Source organism: Pocillopora verrucosa, chromosome 8, assembly GCF_036669915.1.
Source record: "Pocillopora verrucosa isolate sample1 chromosome 8, ASM3666991v2, whole genome shotgun sequence".
Taxonomy (NCBI): domain Eukaryota; kingdom Metazoa; phylum Cnidaria; class Anthozoa; order Scleractinia; family Pocilloporidae; genus Pocillopora; species Pocillopora verrucosa.
The window spans coordinates 21,833,519-21,848,058 of record NC_089319.1 but is presented as its reverse complement, the minus strand read 5'-3'; the positions used below and the strand labels follow the sequence as shown (position 1 = coordinate 21,848,058).

The following is a 14,540-nucleotide window of genomic DNA, read 5'->3' as shown; positions in this document are numbered from 1 at the left end:
ATTGACTCATACAACTTACTTACAATAGAAGTATCAGCCATTAGTCTCTCGCGGCGAGGAGTGCGAAAACTTCCTCAAGGAGCTGATTTTCTTTTCCAAAGCACGTGGCAGAAGTGATTAATGATAACCATCATGCTTCTTTCTAAAACTTTATGCAACACTGTGAATTATTCCAAGAGTAGCCATGGATTGTTAACTGTCTTACTCGGCTTGCAATACTCGAAACAAAACAGCTGAGCCAAAATACACCGGCACCAATAACACATACGAATATCCCGGATGTATAAATTTCCACAACCGCTGAACGGAAATCCTTGAAATTACTTTCAGAACAACTCCAACAAGCGGAGCGGAAATAGCGATCAGAAGTTTACCTTCCTTGTTTAGTTCGATGTAAGCTGGGTATAAAGAAAAAGCTGGGACGAAAGCCAGAATGTCGCTAAAACAGGTCGGAAGAATCATTTGAAAGAAAAATTTGCCCGTTGTTTTCTCGAGCGTCCACTTAAAAAAATGCTTCATTAAAATATAAACTTGCACGGATATGCTCATAAGAAACATAAGATGGAAAGGGATCTTTTGCTTTGTGAAAGACTTTGACTGATTTATTCGTAACGCTTGTAGAACAACGCGATAAAGTGTGTCCAAGCCATACAATAGAAAAGTTGCTAGGACAAGCTTTCTCTTCATCCCGATCACCTGAAATGGGCGAAATAACAAAACCACAGTTACAAAGAACCACATGTATATAAAAGCATAGGAGAGGATACCAGATATTGAACTGATCCATTGAACTTAAACTGGAATTGACTGGTAGGAGTGAAACTGACAGTTGAGTTCAGTCTTATACGGGAGATAAATGACCGACATAAATAATGAGCCTATGACATTGGACGTTATCACTGAAATCAGTGCTCCAATATACATTACTTTACCCATTGTGAAGAAAGCAGATGGTCTGAGCCGCTTCCAAGCCATTGATTACTCTTCATCTTGTTTGCTGCTGAGTGTCTTTTCATTTTCTTCTGGTGCGCACGCATCTTTACATCTCACATTAAGACTTGATGAAGGACGATAAGTAAAAGCTGTGTCCCTTCTATCTGAATTCTTGGAATATAAACTCGTCTACAGGATGATAATACCATTCTCGACCGTTGCTTTCCAATGGATCTAAGCCAAAGGATTCCGCTGTAAATTCAGGTTCTTCAGGATTGTAATGCTCTGTTACGCCTCGTGTGAAACTATACACGATGTGACCAAAAACTTCTATCAATGTACTGCTACTCATTTTGGAATGATTTACTTTTGAGATTTACTTTTGAGATACAACAGGAAGATTTCAACTGACTTTCGATTTCAATTTTAACATTCACATTTTCACGATTATTTTCCAATTTTGATTGTTCTTTTTAATGTGTGTTATGTCATTCCTAGAAGTTGGACGTAGATGCGCATGAATATGGAAACTTTCAATGGTGCTTTGGACATTCGATATTTTCTAAACTTTTTCCTCGGGTATTAAAATTTGGTGTCGTGGGCGACAATCCTTAATCACAGACATGCACAAAAAATATGCCGAGGAGCGGTTGATATACGAATTAAAGTGAAAAGGCTTACCCAGTTTTGATCCCAATGCGCAGTTTCTGCAGACAACTGGTGGATGTTGTTACATTACAGAAGAAAATCACTGAAACTCATTTGACTCATTATTCTCAGCTATTTTTAGCAGGAAAGGAAATATCTAGATTCGAATGGATGCTTTCACACAGATGTAGCTGGAGGGCATTCTTCAACATTAGTTTCCTGACTAAGAGATCAAGTTTGGGAACAATCATATTCTTAATGATTACCGGTAGATTGCAATTAAAATAAAATCAGACCTGCGTAACCCAGAGAATAACCGTAAATTTTCAGATTTCATTCGAAACTAAAAATTAGTTAATACTGAAAGAGCATTTATTGTATTCTTCGCGAGCTTATTCATCTCACGGTGGGGGCTGAATCAGACCATCCAAGATTCTTCTCAGATATAATACGTATGTCAAAACAAATGATTATATCGATCATAATTACTAAAATCTCACAATTTTGAGATTCATTCAAAACTGCATGATACATCAACAACTGAAAGTTAATATAGAGCATTTATTGTATCCTTCGCAAGCTAATTTATCTCACGGCGGGAGCTGAATCAGACCATCCAAGATTCTTCTTAGATATAATACGTATGTCAGGACAAATAATTATATCGATCAAATTTACTCTAATGCTCACATATATATATAGTTCCGTGATCTTGCCGCTTTTGATTTCAAAGCCTTTTAAAATATACCTCATACGGAAGCAAGTTGTACTATGATGATATTAGCCAGTTCGGCACATTCTATTCTGGTTAAGAATATATGAAAGTCATATATTTGAACTGCGGATAAAGACGTGAATGAAAGTGATCCTCGCAGTGATGTGCACTACTTAGGCAGTAGTGAAAAATAAGGCCTGAAAAAATTTCAGGCCTGTACGGGATTTGAACCCATGACCTCTGCGATACCGGTGCAGCGCTCTACCAACTGAGCTAACAAGCCAACTGGGAGCTGGTCATGATGGCGGTTCTAAATAAACCCGTGAAGTGATGTCATATATTTGAACTGCGGATAAAGACGTGAATGAAAGTGATCCTCGCAGTGATGTGCACTATTTAGGCAGTAGTGAAAAATAAGGCCTGAAAAAAAAAAAATTCAGGCCTGTACGGGATTTGAACCCATGAAACAGGACGGACAAGTGACAAGACAAGACAAGTGTCTTTATCCGCAGTTCAAATATATGACTTTCATATATTCTTAACCGTCTATTCATCACTTCACGGGTTTATTTAGAACCGCCATCATGACCAGCTCCCAGTTGGCTTGTGAATTTTTTTTTTCAGGCCTTATTTTCACTACTGCCTAAGTAGTGCACATCACTGCGAGGATCACTTTCATTCACATTCTATTCTATTAGCATTGCCATGGCAGCCATGCATGTTCTGATAACTTTTTGCCAAAGAAATAACCATTTTTCGAGACTGATTGTTAAATAAGAGTTCTTTAGTGAAATGTTTGCTTTAAAGAACAAAGTTCTTAGGCTAAAATTGGCCTAGAAGTGATTGATATTCTCAGTGATCAATGAGGTGTAGTATTTACTTTCAGAGCTACACTCAATCATGGATTTTAGAGAACAATGCACCTAATATCAGACAAAAGAAAAGAATACTTCCCGCCTAATACAATACCGAGTGCAATGTCCATTGGTGAAATTACATCTGATAATCTCCAGAGAAACATCAATATTTATCACTGAATAATCGTTGTCATCTTGTCTTTTCAACTTTCATTGGACAAGTGGAGTAGTCAATACTTTCACTAATATGCAGATGTCCAGAGTATTGTTTCTGCTTTATAAGCACTTTTACTTTCAAAACGTCATAGTAAAAAACCTGGAGCTTACTCGAAACATGTTCAGTCGGTATCGAAGATCTCGAGTGTGCACTCGAAGACTCTGGGACGCGGACAATGACCAACAGTTTGGTGATTGAATTTTTTGCCCGTGTTTTATTTAGCTTCACACGCGGCGTGACAGAGCATTACGACCCTGATGAGCCTGAAGTGGAGATCTTTGGATATATCGATAGCTTAAGCAGTGAGAGTCGAGAGTGGAATTGTCAGCCCGTTGATAAACCCATTTATCAAGAATATTCACCGCCTTCAAACGAGGATAATGATCTCATGTCAGTTGGTAATCCTCGAGTTAGATATCGGGTCATTGACGCGAGCTCACCGGATGAAGATGGAGACGATCAACAAAATGAAGATGATGAAATGGCTTGGAAGCGATTCAGACCATCCGTTCTTCGCACAATTTGTCAATCAATGTACATTGGCGCATTAATTTCAATTGTAACACCTGCCATCATTAGCGTTTTTTACATCATGATCGGTTACCTCTCGTACGAAACGACACGCAAGTGCCAATTTCAACCGAAGGAGACAATCCCAGTTAAAATACAGTGGATCAGAACATTGTCTGACGTGATAGGTGATGCCTTTCTTTACGTGTGGTTCTTTGTAGGAATGGTTTTTCTTTTTCGACCGTATCAGTTAAAGGGAGTGAAAAGAAAACTCGTTCTTGTTGCTTTTGTCGTGTTCTGTGTGGATACAGTGTATCACGTTGTCCTTCAAGTCTGTGGAATATCTCATTCCAAGCTTTCTGTGACTCAGAAGATTCCTCTCTACGTTATATTTCTAATTAGCATATGTTGGCAAGTTTATCTTCTAACAAATCACTTCCGGAACCTGTCGAGTAGAGCGACTTTATTCATAAAATTGACGACACCCTACTGCTCCACCTTCTTTCTTGCCATCTTTATAGCAACGCTTATTTATCCAATGTACAACAAACAAACTGAACGTGGAAAACTCCTCATTGCACTCTTCTCACCTCTCTTTGGAGTTATCTTTAAGGTATTCTCACGACTTTGCACTCAACGCTTGAAGAAAATTGTTCATCCAGGATACTCCTACGTCTTGTTAGTGACGTTGTATCTTGGATCAGCGATCATGTTTCGAGTGATGCAGGCAGAACTTGACAATCTCAATTTCATCGCTGTTCTTGGAATAATCCACGGCGCGATAGAAGTTTTAGAACGGAGTGCCATGGTCTTCATTGATCATATTTGTCATGTAATCTTGAAAAGAAGATCAGCTCCGTGGGGAAGTTATCGCACTCCTCGCCGCGAGAGACTAATGGCTGATATCGTTATCATAAGCATGTTGTCTGAATCAACTGCTATTATGTGTGTTAACGGATTGTTGTACGTATACCAATTCATTTACTTACAAAACACATCATTGTTAAAGCTACTTCAAGAATTTGTTATTCATACCTCAGTTCCGCTAGTTATTGAATGGTTTTTCACCGGCGTGTCCCTGGCCATCGAGACTCGCTTTCAGAATATCGCGGTTATGGCTGTTTGGCGCAAAAGATGGAAAAGACACATTTTGGTTGCGATAACTAACCTGGTTCCCTTGGCTATTTGGACAACAACAAATCTCTTGGAAGTTGTGCATGGGCTCGTTGATGAGTCTAAAAGTCACCCTTGCAGAATGCCCTTTGCGTAAAGAATTTCTGAAAACTAGATGCCGGCAGTCGTTCAGCCTTCATTGTGTTAATTGGCTCGTGTTGGTGCTAGAGTTTGATGACATATTACACTTACCGGTTATTATCATCTAACTGCTCAAAGCACAGTACAAATAACGCGTGAATAGAGCACAAATATCCCGCGATATTGTACGGTTACTTAGACAGTTAATTATTTTGTGCTGTAAAAAAACCTGTTTAACCAGTCGAATGCGCGCGCTACGCTTCTCTATCCGCTTTGCTTTTCCCGCCTTATAAGAAATGAGCAGAAAGACTTAGCAGAAAGTAGTTGGATAATAAATAACTCATTAGACGTCTTAGTGTGTAGTATCGCTGAGTGTTTTATTTTTAGATTCTTAAAATTTATATACTGATTTTTACACTTGAATATAATTCTCATGCACTCATGTTAGAATTCAACGCAGTGAACCAAACCCCTACTTCTGAGTTCTAAAAATAGACTTAAACCAATCTGTTCTAAAATTTTTAAATATTCGCCAGACTTTGTTAGATGCAGTGTTGATAAACTTTTGCCCTTTAAGGACAACTGCTGGTGTGCAACTAAGAAGTCCCATACCTCATCCTGAGGGGTGGGGTTAGGGTTAAGAAACGAGGATGCACTATTGTCTGCAATGTCTCATCTTCCACTTTTATTAACTTAATGACTGAGTGGAAGTGCCGGACGGGGGAACATTTGACTCGAGATCGTGTCCGAGAACCAAACATTTTCCCTTCTCTAATATTATGTGAAAATTTAATTAAGTAATTGTTTTATTATACATTTTTTGGAACAATCTGCCAATGGAGTCACTTCTCTCTCAGTTTGCAAAAGTTTGAGAGCACTTCACGGACAAGGGGCTTGGAAACAAGGCAAACTTTGAACTCAACATGATAACCCAATATCTGCTACAGATATTGGGTTATTATGGCGACTTCACACGCCTTTGTATACTGACTGAATTCTCTTTAAAAAATTATAGTTTTCATAGTTACTTTAATGTATAACAATATTCCTTATTACTTTGTTAATGCCAGGAAATCAAGGATCGTTGTATATTGACATACTTTAACATCGGCCATAAAAAGATTTGAACCTCCACAAAATCAATAATTACTTTGAAATCACTCGTTCTGTAACGATGGAATTTTACACTCAACAAACTTAAAGTAACTAAGATCTTATTTACACTTCTCACTTCAAGCATTAACAATACTCCAGGCTTATATATTATATATAACATTTTGATCGATTCTCGATGCTTGGTAAACGGTACAACAGTTTCTCCTGAGTATAGGCTGAGTGATTTGAAAACTCTTTGCGTGTTTTATTAGCCATAGTGAGTTATTAAGCCTCTATACCACTAGAGAATGCAGTTCATACCTTTATTTAATAACTATTGGTTACCCTACATATAAAGTTATTATTAATCATTATGTGTTTGGTACATTTTATTCTAGGAAATAACAGACACTTGTACAATTCTTTGAAAGAATAATAACAAAGTCATGGCTCGAGATAAATTGCGTGAACCTGTCCATTTCCCACCCAGTTTGAGCTCTTATTTATCAGATCCAGATAATAGTGCGTACAGACAAAGGAACTCTGATTTAGTCCACATTCCTCACTTGTTGCGCACTCTCAAGAAAACGGCATTTTGCTAGGATGGTTAGTTTCACTGAACCGCCCGCGTAAAATTTCTATGATACACCCGCTGGACCACAATGCTAAGGAAACTACATTAAGAATTGCTGCAAGCATACGTCTTTTTCATCTTTTCCGCCGAACAGCCCCGACAGCCATGTTCTGTTAGTTTCTATCGCAAGGGATACGCTGGTGAAAAACCACCCAATCACCAATAAAATGGATGTTTGGATGGCAAATGATTTAAGCAAATTTGCAAAGGATTCGTTTTCGTAAATAAGTTGATACACGAAGAAGACGCCATTAACAGACACGAGGCCGATTGACTCATACAATATGCATATAATGGAAATATTAGCCATTAGTCTCTCGCGTCGAGGGGTGCGAAAACTTCCCCAAGGAGCTGATTTTCTTTTCCAAAGCACGTGGCAGAAGTGATTAATGACAACCATCATACTTCTTTCGAGTACTTCTGCAACGCCGTGAATTATTCCAAGAGTAGCCATGGATTGTAAACTGTCTTAGTCGGCTTGCAATACTCGAAACATAACAGCTGAACCAAAATACACCGGCACCAATAACACATACGAATATCCCGGATGTATAAATTTCCACAACCGCTGAACGGAGATCCTTGAAATTACTTTCAGAACAACTCCACCAAGCGGAGCGGAAATAGCGATCAGAAGTTTACCTTCGTTGTTTTGTTTGATGTAAGCTGGGTATATAGAAAAAGCTAAGACGAAAGCCAGAATGTCGCTAAAACAGGTCGGGAGAATCATTTGAAAGAAAAATGCAGTCGCGTAGTAGTATTTACATCTTCACTGATTCGCTTTGTTTTCTTTTGTGTTTATTCTCATTCATTAACTTTTGTGTTCATTAAGCCATTTTCCGTGAGGTTCGCTCACTTAAATGGCCGGTACAATCGAGAATGTCGCTCTCGGCTTATAGCCGATGGCTTTGCTTTTTCTTTTGGACAACACGAGTCTGTTGGAAGGTCTCTAGCTTTTAGGGTTTCGGCTTATAGCCAAAATCAGCTTGTAGGTAGAGAAATACAGTAGATTGAAATTAAAATAAAATCAGACCTGCGTAACCTAGACAATATCCGTAAATTTTCAGATTTCATTCGAAACTAAAAATTAGTTAATACTAAAAGAGAATTTACTGTATTCTTCGCGAGCTTATTCATCTCACGGTGGGGGCTGAATCAGGCCATCCAAGATTCTTCTCAGATATTATACGTACGTCAGACCAAATGATTATATCGATCATAATTACTAAAATCTCACAATTTTGAGATTCGTTCAAAACTGTATGATATATCAACAACTGACAGTTAATATAGAGCATTTATTGTATCCTTCGCAAGCTAATTTATCTCACGGCGGGAGCTGAATCAGACCATCCAAGATTCTTCTTAGATATAATACTTATGTCAAGACAGATAATTATATCGATCAAATTTACTCTAATGCTCACATAGTTCCGTGATCTTGCCGCTTTTGATCTCAAAGCCTTTTTAAATATACCTCATACGGAAGCAAGTTGTGCTATGATGATATTAGCCAGTTCGGCACATTCTATTCAATCAGCATTGCCATAACGTCAATCGTGCCAATGTCGGGCTTAATTCTCTAACCAACAAAACAACTTATTTTGGGTCTTTGAAACTTCAAGAGGAAATTATATTGTTACATTTTTGGAAGGATATTATTATTTGATGTAATTATCCAAACAAGGATAATTTTGTACAAAAAGATTCACATGTAAAATCAGCTATAGTTATTCCTTTAATAGCAAAAGATTAAGTGAGCTACATACATTATGTTGCAGTTAAAGGAGAGTAATTTCGTTCCATTACAATATTATGATGCCACACTGAATTCGAATGTATTGGTGAACCTGGTGCATTAATTTGTGTTCTGATGGTGGTGTCTGTATCAAGAAGGGTTACTCCTTTACATTTCGGCTACTAACATGTTTACCGCTGAATACCAGTTGATTGAGTTGAAAGGCTGTGGTCCAAAAGGCATCTTGTAAGGTTGGGTATTATCACCAAAGCGAACATGAAAAACTTTTATGAAGTATGAAGTATGCATTCAACCACAGTGCCAATGGCACCGCATTGACAATAGCCACAAGTGTGTGTCTCTTCCATTTTCTTTCCAAACAGCCATAGCAGCCATGCATGTCCTGATAACTCTTTGCCAAAAAAATCAGTATTTTTAGAGAGTGATTGTTAGATAAGAGGTTTTTGGTGAAATGTTTGGCTTAAAGAACAAAGGTCTTAGGCTAAAATTGGCGTAGAAGTGATTGATATTCTCAGTGATCGATGAGGAGTAGTATTTACTTTCAGAGCTACACTCAATCTTAGAGAACAGTGCGCCTAATATCAGACAAAACAAAGGAATACGTCCCGCCTGATACAATACCGAGTGCAATGTCCATTGGTGAAATTACATCTGATAATCTCCAGAGAAACATCAGTATTTAGCACTGAATAATCGTTGTCATCTTGTCTTTTCAGCTTTCATTGGACAAGTGGAGTAGCCAATACTTTTCCTAACATGCAGATGTCCGGAGTATTGTTTCTGCTTTGCGAGCACTTTTGCTTTAAAAATTCATACTAAAAAAAACCTGGAGCTTACTCGAAACATGTTCAGTCGGTATCGAAGACCTCAAGTGTGCACTCGAAGACTCTGTAACGCGGACAATGACCAACAGTTTGGTGATTGAATTTTTTGCCCGTGTTTTATTCAGCTTCACACGCGGCGTGACAGAGCATTACGACCCTGATGAGCCTGAAATGGAGACCTTTGGATGTAACGATAGCTTAAGCAGTGAGGGTCGAGAGTGGAATTGTCAGCCCGTTGATAAACCCATTTATCAGGAATATTCGCCGCCTTCAGACGACGATTATGAGCTCATGTCAGTTGGTAATTCTCGAGTTAGATATCGGCTCATTGACGCGAGCTCACCGGATGAAGATGAAGACGATCAGCAAAATGAAGATGATGAAATGGCTTGGAAGCGATTCAGACCATCCGTTCTTCGCACAATTTGTCAATCAATGTACATCGGCGCATTAATTTCACTTCTATCCGCTGTTATCCTCGGCCTTTTTTACATCACGATCGCTTACCTCTCGTACGAAACGGCACGCAAGTGTCATTTTCAACCAAAGGAGACAATCCCAGTTAAAATACAGTGGATCAGAACAATGTCTGAGGTGATAGGTGATGCCTTTCTTTACATGTGGTTCTTTGTAGGAATGGTTTTTCTTTTTCGACCGTATCAGTTAAAGGGAGTGAAAAGAAAACTCGTTCTTGTTGCTTTTGTCTTGTTCTGTGTGGATACAGTGTATCACGTTGTCCTTCAAGTCTGTGGAATATCTCATTCCAAGCTTTCTGTGACTCAGAAGATTCCTCTCTACGTTATATTTCTAATTAGCATATGTTGGCAAGTTTATCTTCTAACAAATCACTTCCGGAACCTGTCGAGTAGAGCGACTTTATTCATAAAATTGACGACACCCTACTGCTCCACTTTCTTTCTTGCCATCTTTGTAGAAACGTTTATTTATCCAATGTACAACAAACAAACTGAAGATGGAAAACTCCTTATTGCACTCTTCTCACCTCTCTGTGCAGTTATCTTTAAGGTAGCCTCACGACTTTGCACTCAACGCTTGAAGAAAATTGCTCATCCGGGATACTCCTACATCGTGTTAGTAACGTTGTATTTTGGATCTGCGATCATGTTTCGAGTAATGCAGGCAGAACTTGATAACCTCAAACTCATCGCTGTTCTTGGAATAATTCACGGCGCGGTAGAAGTTTTAGAACGAAGTGCCATGGTCTTCATTGATCATATTTGTCATGTAATCTTGAAAAGAAAATCAGCTCCCTGGGGAAGTTATCGCACTCCTCGCCGTGAGAGACTAATGGCTGATATCGTTATCATAAGCATGTTGTCTGAATCAACTGGTATTGTGTGTGTTAACGGATTGTTGTACTTATACCAATTCATTTACTTACAAAACATCTCATTGTTGAAGCTAGTTCAGAAATTTGTTATTAATACCTCGGTTCCGCTGGTTATTGAATGGTTATACGCACTCTTTAATTGACAGGTGTCAGATGTTGACAGATACTTGTAAAGATAATGTTTGAAAGTTTGTTTTGAAGCCTTTTAAATCACCTTTATCATTACGCAAATGAAAATGTGTCAGTGAAGTATCTCTCTTTAATTTGGATCACCTCTATTTTAACCACCATTTACTCGCTCAAAAACTGTTCTGTTTATGGAAGATCTTGTCGTATTTACAACCCTAAATCATTCGGGTTCTTGAAAAAACTCGTTCTGTAACTATGGAATTTTATACTCAGCAAAATTATAGCGACTAAGAACTTATTTGCTCTTCTAATTTTAAGTATTAACAATACTCCAGGCTTATATCGTATTGATATAACATTTTGATCAGGCTCGATGCTAAAGGTAAACGGAGCAAAAGTTTTCTCCCAAGTATAGGCTAAGTGATTTGAAAACTCTTTGCGTGTTTTACTAGCCTTTATAGTGAGTTATCCAACCTCTATACCCTGATAAGGTGCAGTTCATACCTTTATTTAATAGCTATTGGTTAATTGATACAATAGAAGTTATGATTCTGATTGAACATTATGCGCGTGATACCTCAGTCATTTCATTCCAGAAAATAACAAACACTTGTACAATTCTTTGAAAGAATAACAAAGTCATGTCTCGAGATAAATTGCGCGAACTTGTAAATAAGTATTGCTCAGAGACAAAGGAACTCTGATTTAGTCCACATTCCTCAGTTATTGCGCACTCTCAAGAAAACGGCATTTTGCAAGGATTGTTTAGTTTCACTAAACCGCCCGTGTTAAGTTTCTATGATACACACGCTGGACCACAATGATAAGGGAACTGCATTAATAATTGCTACAAGTATATGTATTTTTCATCTTTTCCACCAAACAATCCCAGGCAAAATACAGTGGATCAGAACATTGTCTGAAGTGATAGGTGATGCCTTTCTTTACATGTGGTTCTTTGTATGAATGCTTTTTCTTTTTCGACCGTATCAGTTAAAGAGTGTGAAAAGAAAACTCATTCTTGTTGCTTTTGTCCTGTTCTGTGTGAGTGCAGTGTATCGTGTTATCCTTCAAGTCTTTGGAATATCTCATTCCAAGCTTTCTGTGACTCAGAAGATTTCTCTCAACATTATATCTCTAAGCAGTATATGTTGGAAAGTTTATCTTCTAAAAAATTACATCCAGAACCTGTCGAAGAGAGCGACTTTATGAAATTAACGACACCATACAGCTTCTTTTTCTTTGTTGGCATCTTTATAGCGTCGTTTATTTTATTCAATGTACAGCAAACAAACTGAACATGGAAAACTCCTTATTGCACTCTTCTCACCTCTCTTCGGAGTTATCTTTGAGGTAGTCTTACGACTTTGCATCCGGGATACTCCTATATCTTGTTAGTGCCGTTGTACTTTGGATCAGCGGTCATGTTTTGAGTAATGCAGGCAGAGCTTGAAAACCTCAAATTTATCGCTGTTCTTGGAATAATCCATGGCGCGTTAGAAGACCTAGTATCATATATTTCATGTAATCTTGAAAAGAAAATCAGCTTCTTTGGGAAGTTTTCGCACTCCTCGCCCCGATAGACTAATGGCTGATATCGTTATCATAAGCATGTTTTCTGAATCAATTGGTATTGTGTGTGTTAACGGATTGTTGTACGTATACCAATTCATTTACTTACAAAACATTTCATTGTTGAAGCTAGTTCAGAAATTTGTTATTAATACCTCGGTTCCGCTGGTTATTGAATGGTTATACGCACTCTTTAATTGACAGGTGTCAGATGTTGACAGATACTTGTAAAGATAATGTTTGAAAGTTTGTTTTGAAGCCTTTTAAATCACCTTTATCATTACGCAAATGAAAATGTGTCAGTGAAGTATCTCTCTTTAATTTGGATCACCTCTATTTTAACCACCATTTACTCGCTCAAAAACTGTTCTGTTTATGGAAGATCTTGTCGTATTTACAACCCTAAATCATTCGGGTTCTTTCGGAAAGAATTTCGTTTAGTTAGAAAAATAAATAAATATATTATTTACCGCCTAAGGGTCGGTCCTTATGGTGAAAAATTGTGACCTCGATCTTGAAAATGCTGCATTTTCGAGACCTCGGTCTCAGTTTTCCACCATACGAAACCTCCCAGCCGGCAAATAACATATACATCTTTTTGTTAAATATTAGATTTCTAGGTTTTCTGTGTTGTGAATATTTTGTAAAAATTGTTTAATTAAGAACTGATGTAACTAGGCGATGTAACTACTTTGGTTAATTGGTAATAAAATGGCTTGAAAAAAAATGTAATGTAAAGGTTTTTATTACTTGCGTCATGTAAATAATGGTAATTGAACTGAGTGGAGTGCAATTTGGGTTGAAATCATAGGCATGATTTCAAAATCGAACGAGCTCGTAGCGCGAGTTCGATTTAAAATCACAAGTATGACCAAAATTGCACGATATAAGGTTCAATTACCACTTTATTACATCCATTTTGAAATTGCCCAAATACAGAACTTAGTCAGTTCAAATATTTTATTGATGCAGTACTAAGCCGGTTTGAAATTAAATTCATCCACTGTTTGGGGGGGGAATAAGCGATTGATGGAACCTCTTCGAAATCGTTCAAAGGCAAGGGAGCTTAGAGCCAAGGAAATTGTAAGGAGCTAGAAAAATAAATGTATTTATTGACGTCCAAATGGTTAACAGTGTTAAACACCGATGAATATAGGAATACATGACATTTTCCACAAGATAATCGAACGGCAAATACGAAAAAATGCATGGGAATAACCGCATTCAAGTGGTGAATCGCCGATAACAACGCGTTTTCTCAACGCAAACAGCCACAAACGCTAAAAAACATCGTATTTCATCATGTTGACCGGCCCATGAACGTTGGACGACACGTGGTTTTCAAGCGTTTTCTACGCATTTACTGTCCTAGAAAATGGAAGAAAACGCATTGTATTCGTCGTAAAACTTTTGTGAAAACAATGTTTTGTTACTGGAAAACAACAGTAAACAACAAAATACAAACCGTTTTCCCATCTTTTAACCGCGCTCTTAACACCAGGAAAACAGTTGTTTTCGTAGAGTTAACTTCGAGGGAAAACTGCACGATAATGGAACGAATACCCGATTCGCTGACTCGACAACAACGGGAAACTCTGGATTTTCGTTTTCGGAAAATGTCAGAAAATGCGTGAATAATGCCGTGTTTTCAAATAGTCACAACTTGTTTTCTGGAAACACCAGTAAACAACCGCGCTCTTAAAACCAGGAAAACAGTTGCTTTCGTAGAGTTAACTGTGAACGAAAACTGCCCGATAATGGAACGAATACTCCAATTCGCCGATTAGACAACAACGGGAAAACTCTGGATTTTCGTTTTCGGAAAATGTCAGAAAATGCGTGAATAATGCCGTGTTTTCAAATAGTCACAACTTGTTTTCCGAACGGGTGAACACCATATTTTTTGCAGTGTTCTCAGTTTAGGTATTAACAATACTCCAGGCTTATATCGTAGTGATATAACATTTTGATCGTTTCACGTTACCTATTGGTTAATCGATACAATAGAAGCTAGAAAACGCCAAGAAGAAAACGCCATTGAC

General features: G+C 37.9%; 2 protein-coding genes and 1 pseudogene across 2 annotated transcripts; 2 read left to right on the top strand and 1 right to left on the bottom strand.

Annotated features, from left to right (window-relative positions):
• Positions 1 to 201: 201 nt before the first annotated feature.
• LOC131788277 (uncharacterized) lies at positions 202 to 1,285 on the bottom strand (annotated as a pseudogene).
• Positions 1,286 to 3,508: 2,223 nt separating this feature from the next.
• On the top strand, positions 3,509 to 5,477 carry LOC131788284 (uncharacterized). The gene has a single exon (XM_059105370.2). The coding sequence runs from the start codon at positions 3,546 to 3,548 to the stop codon at positions 5,148 to 5,150; it is 1,605 nt and encodes a 534-aa protein (XP_058961353.2). The 5' UTR covers positions 3,509 to 3,545; the 3' UTR covers positions 5,151 to 5,477.
• A 3,874-nt stretch (positions 5,478 to 9,351) lies between these two features.
• LOC131785171 (uncharacterized) lies at positions 9,352 to 10,940 on the top strand. The gene has a single exon (XM_066171227.1). The coding sequence runs from the start codon at positions 9,525 to 9,527 to the stop codon at positions 10,938 to 10,940; it is 1,416 nt and encodes a 471-aa protein (XP_066027324.1). The 5' UTR covers positions 9,352 to 9,524.
• Positions 10,941 to 14,540: the final 3,600 nt, after the last annotated feature.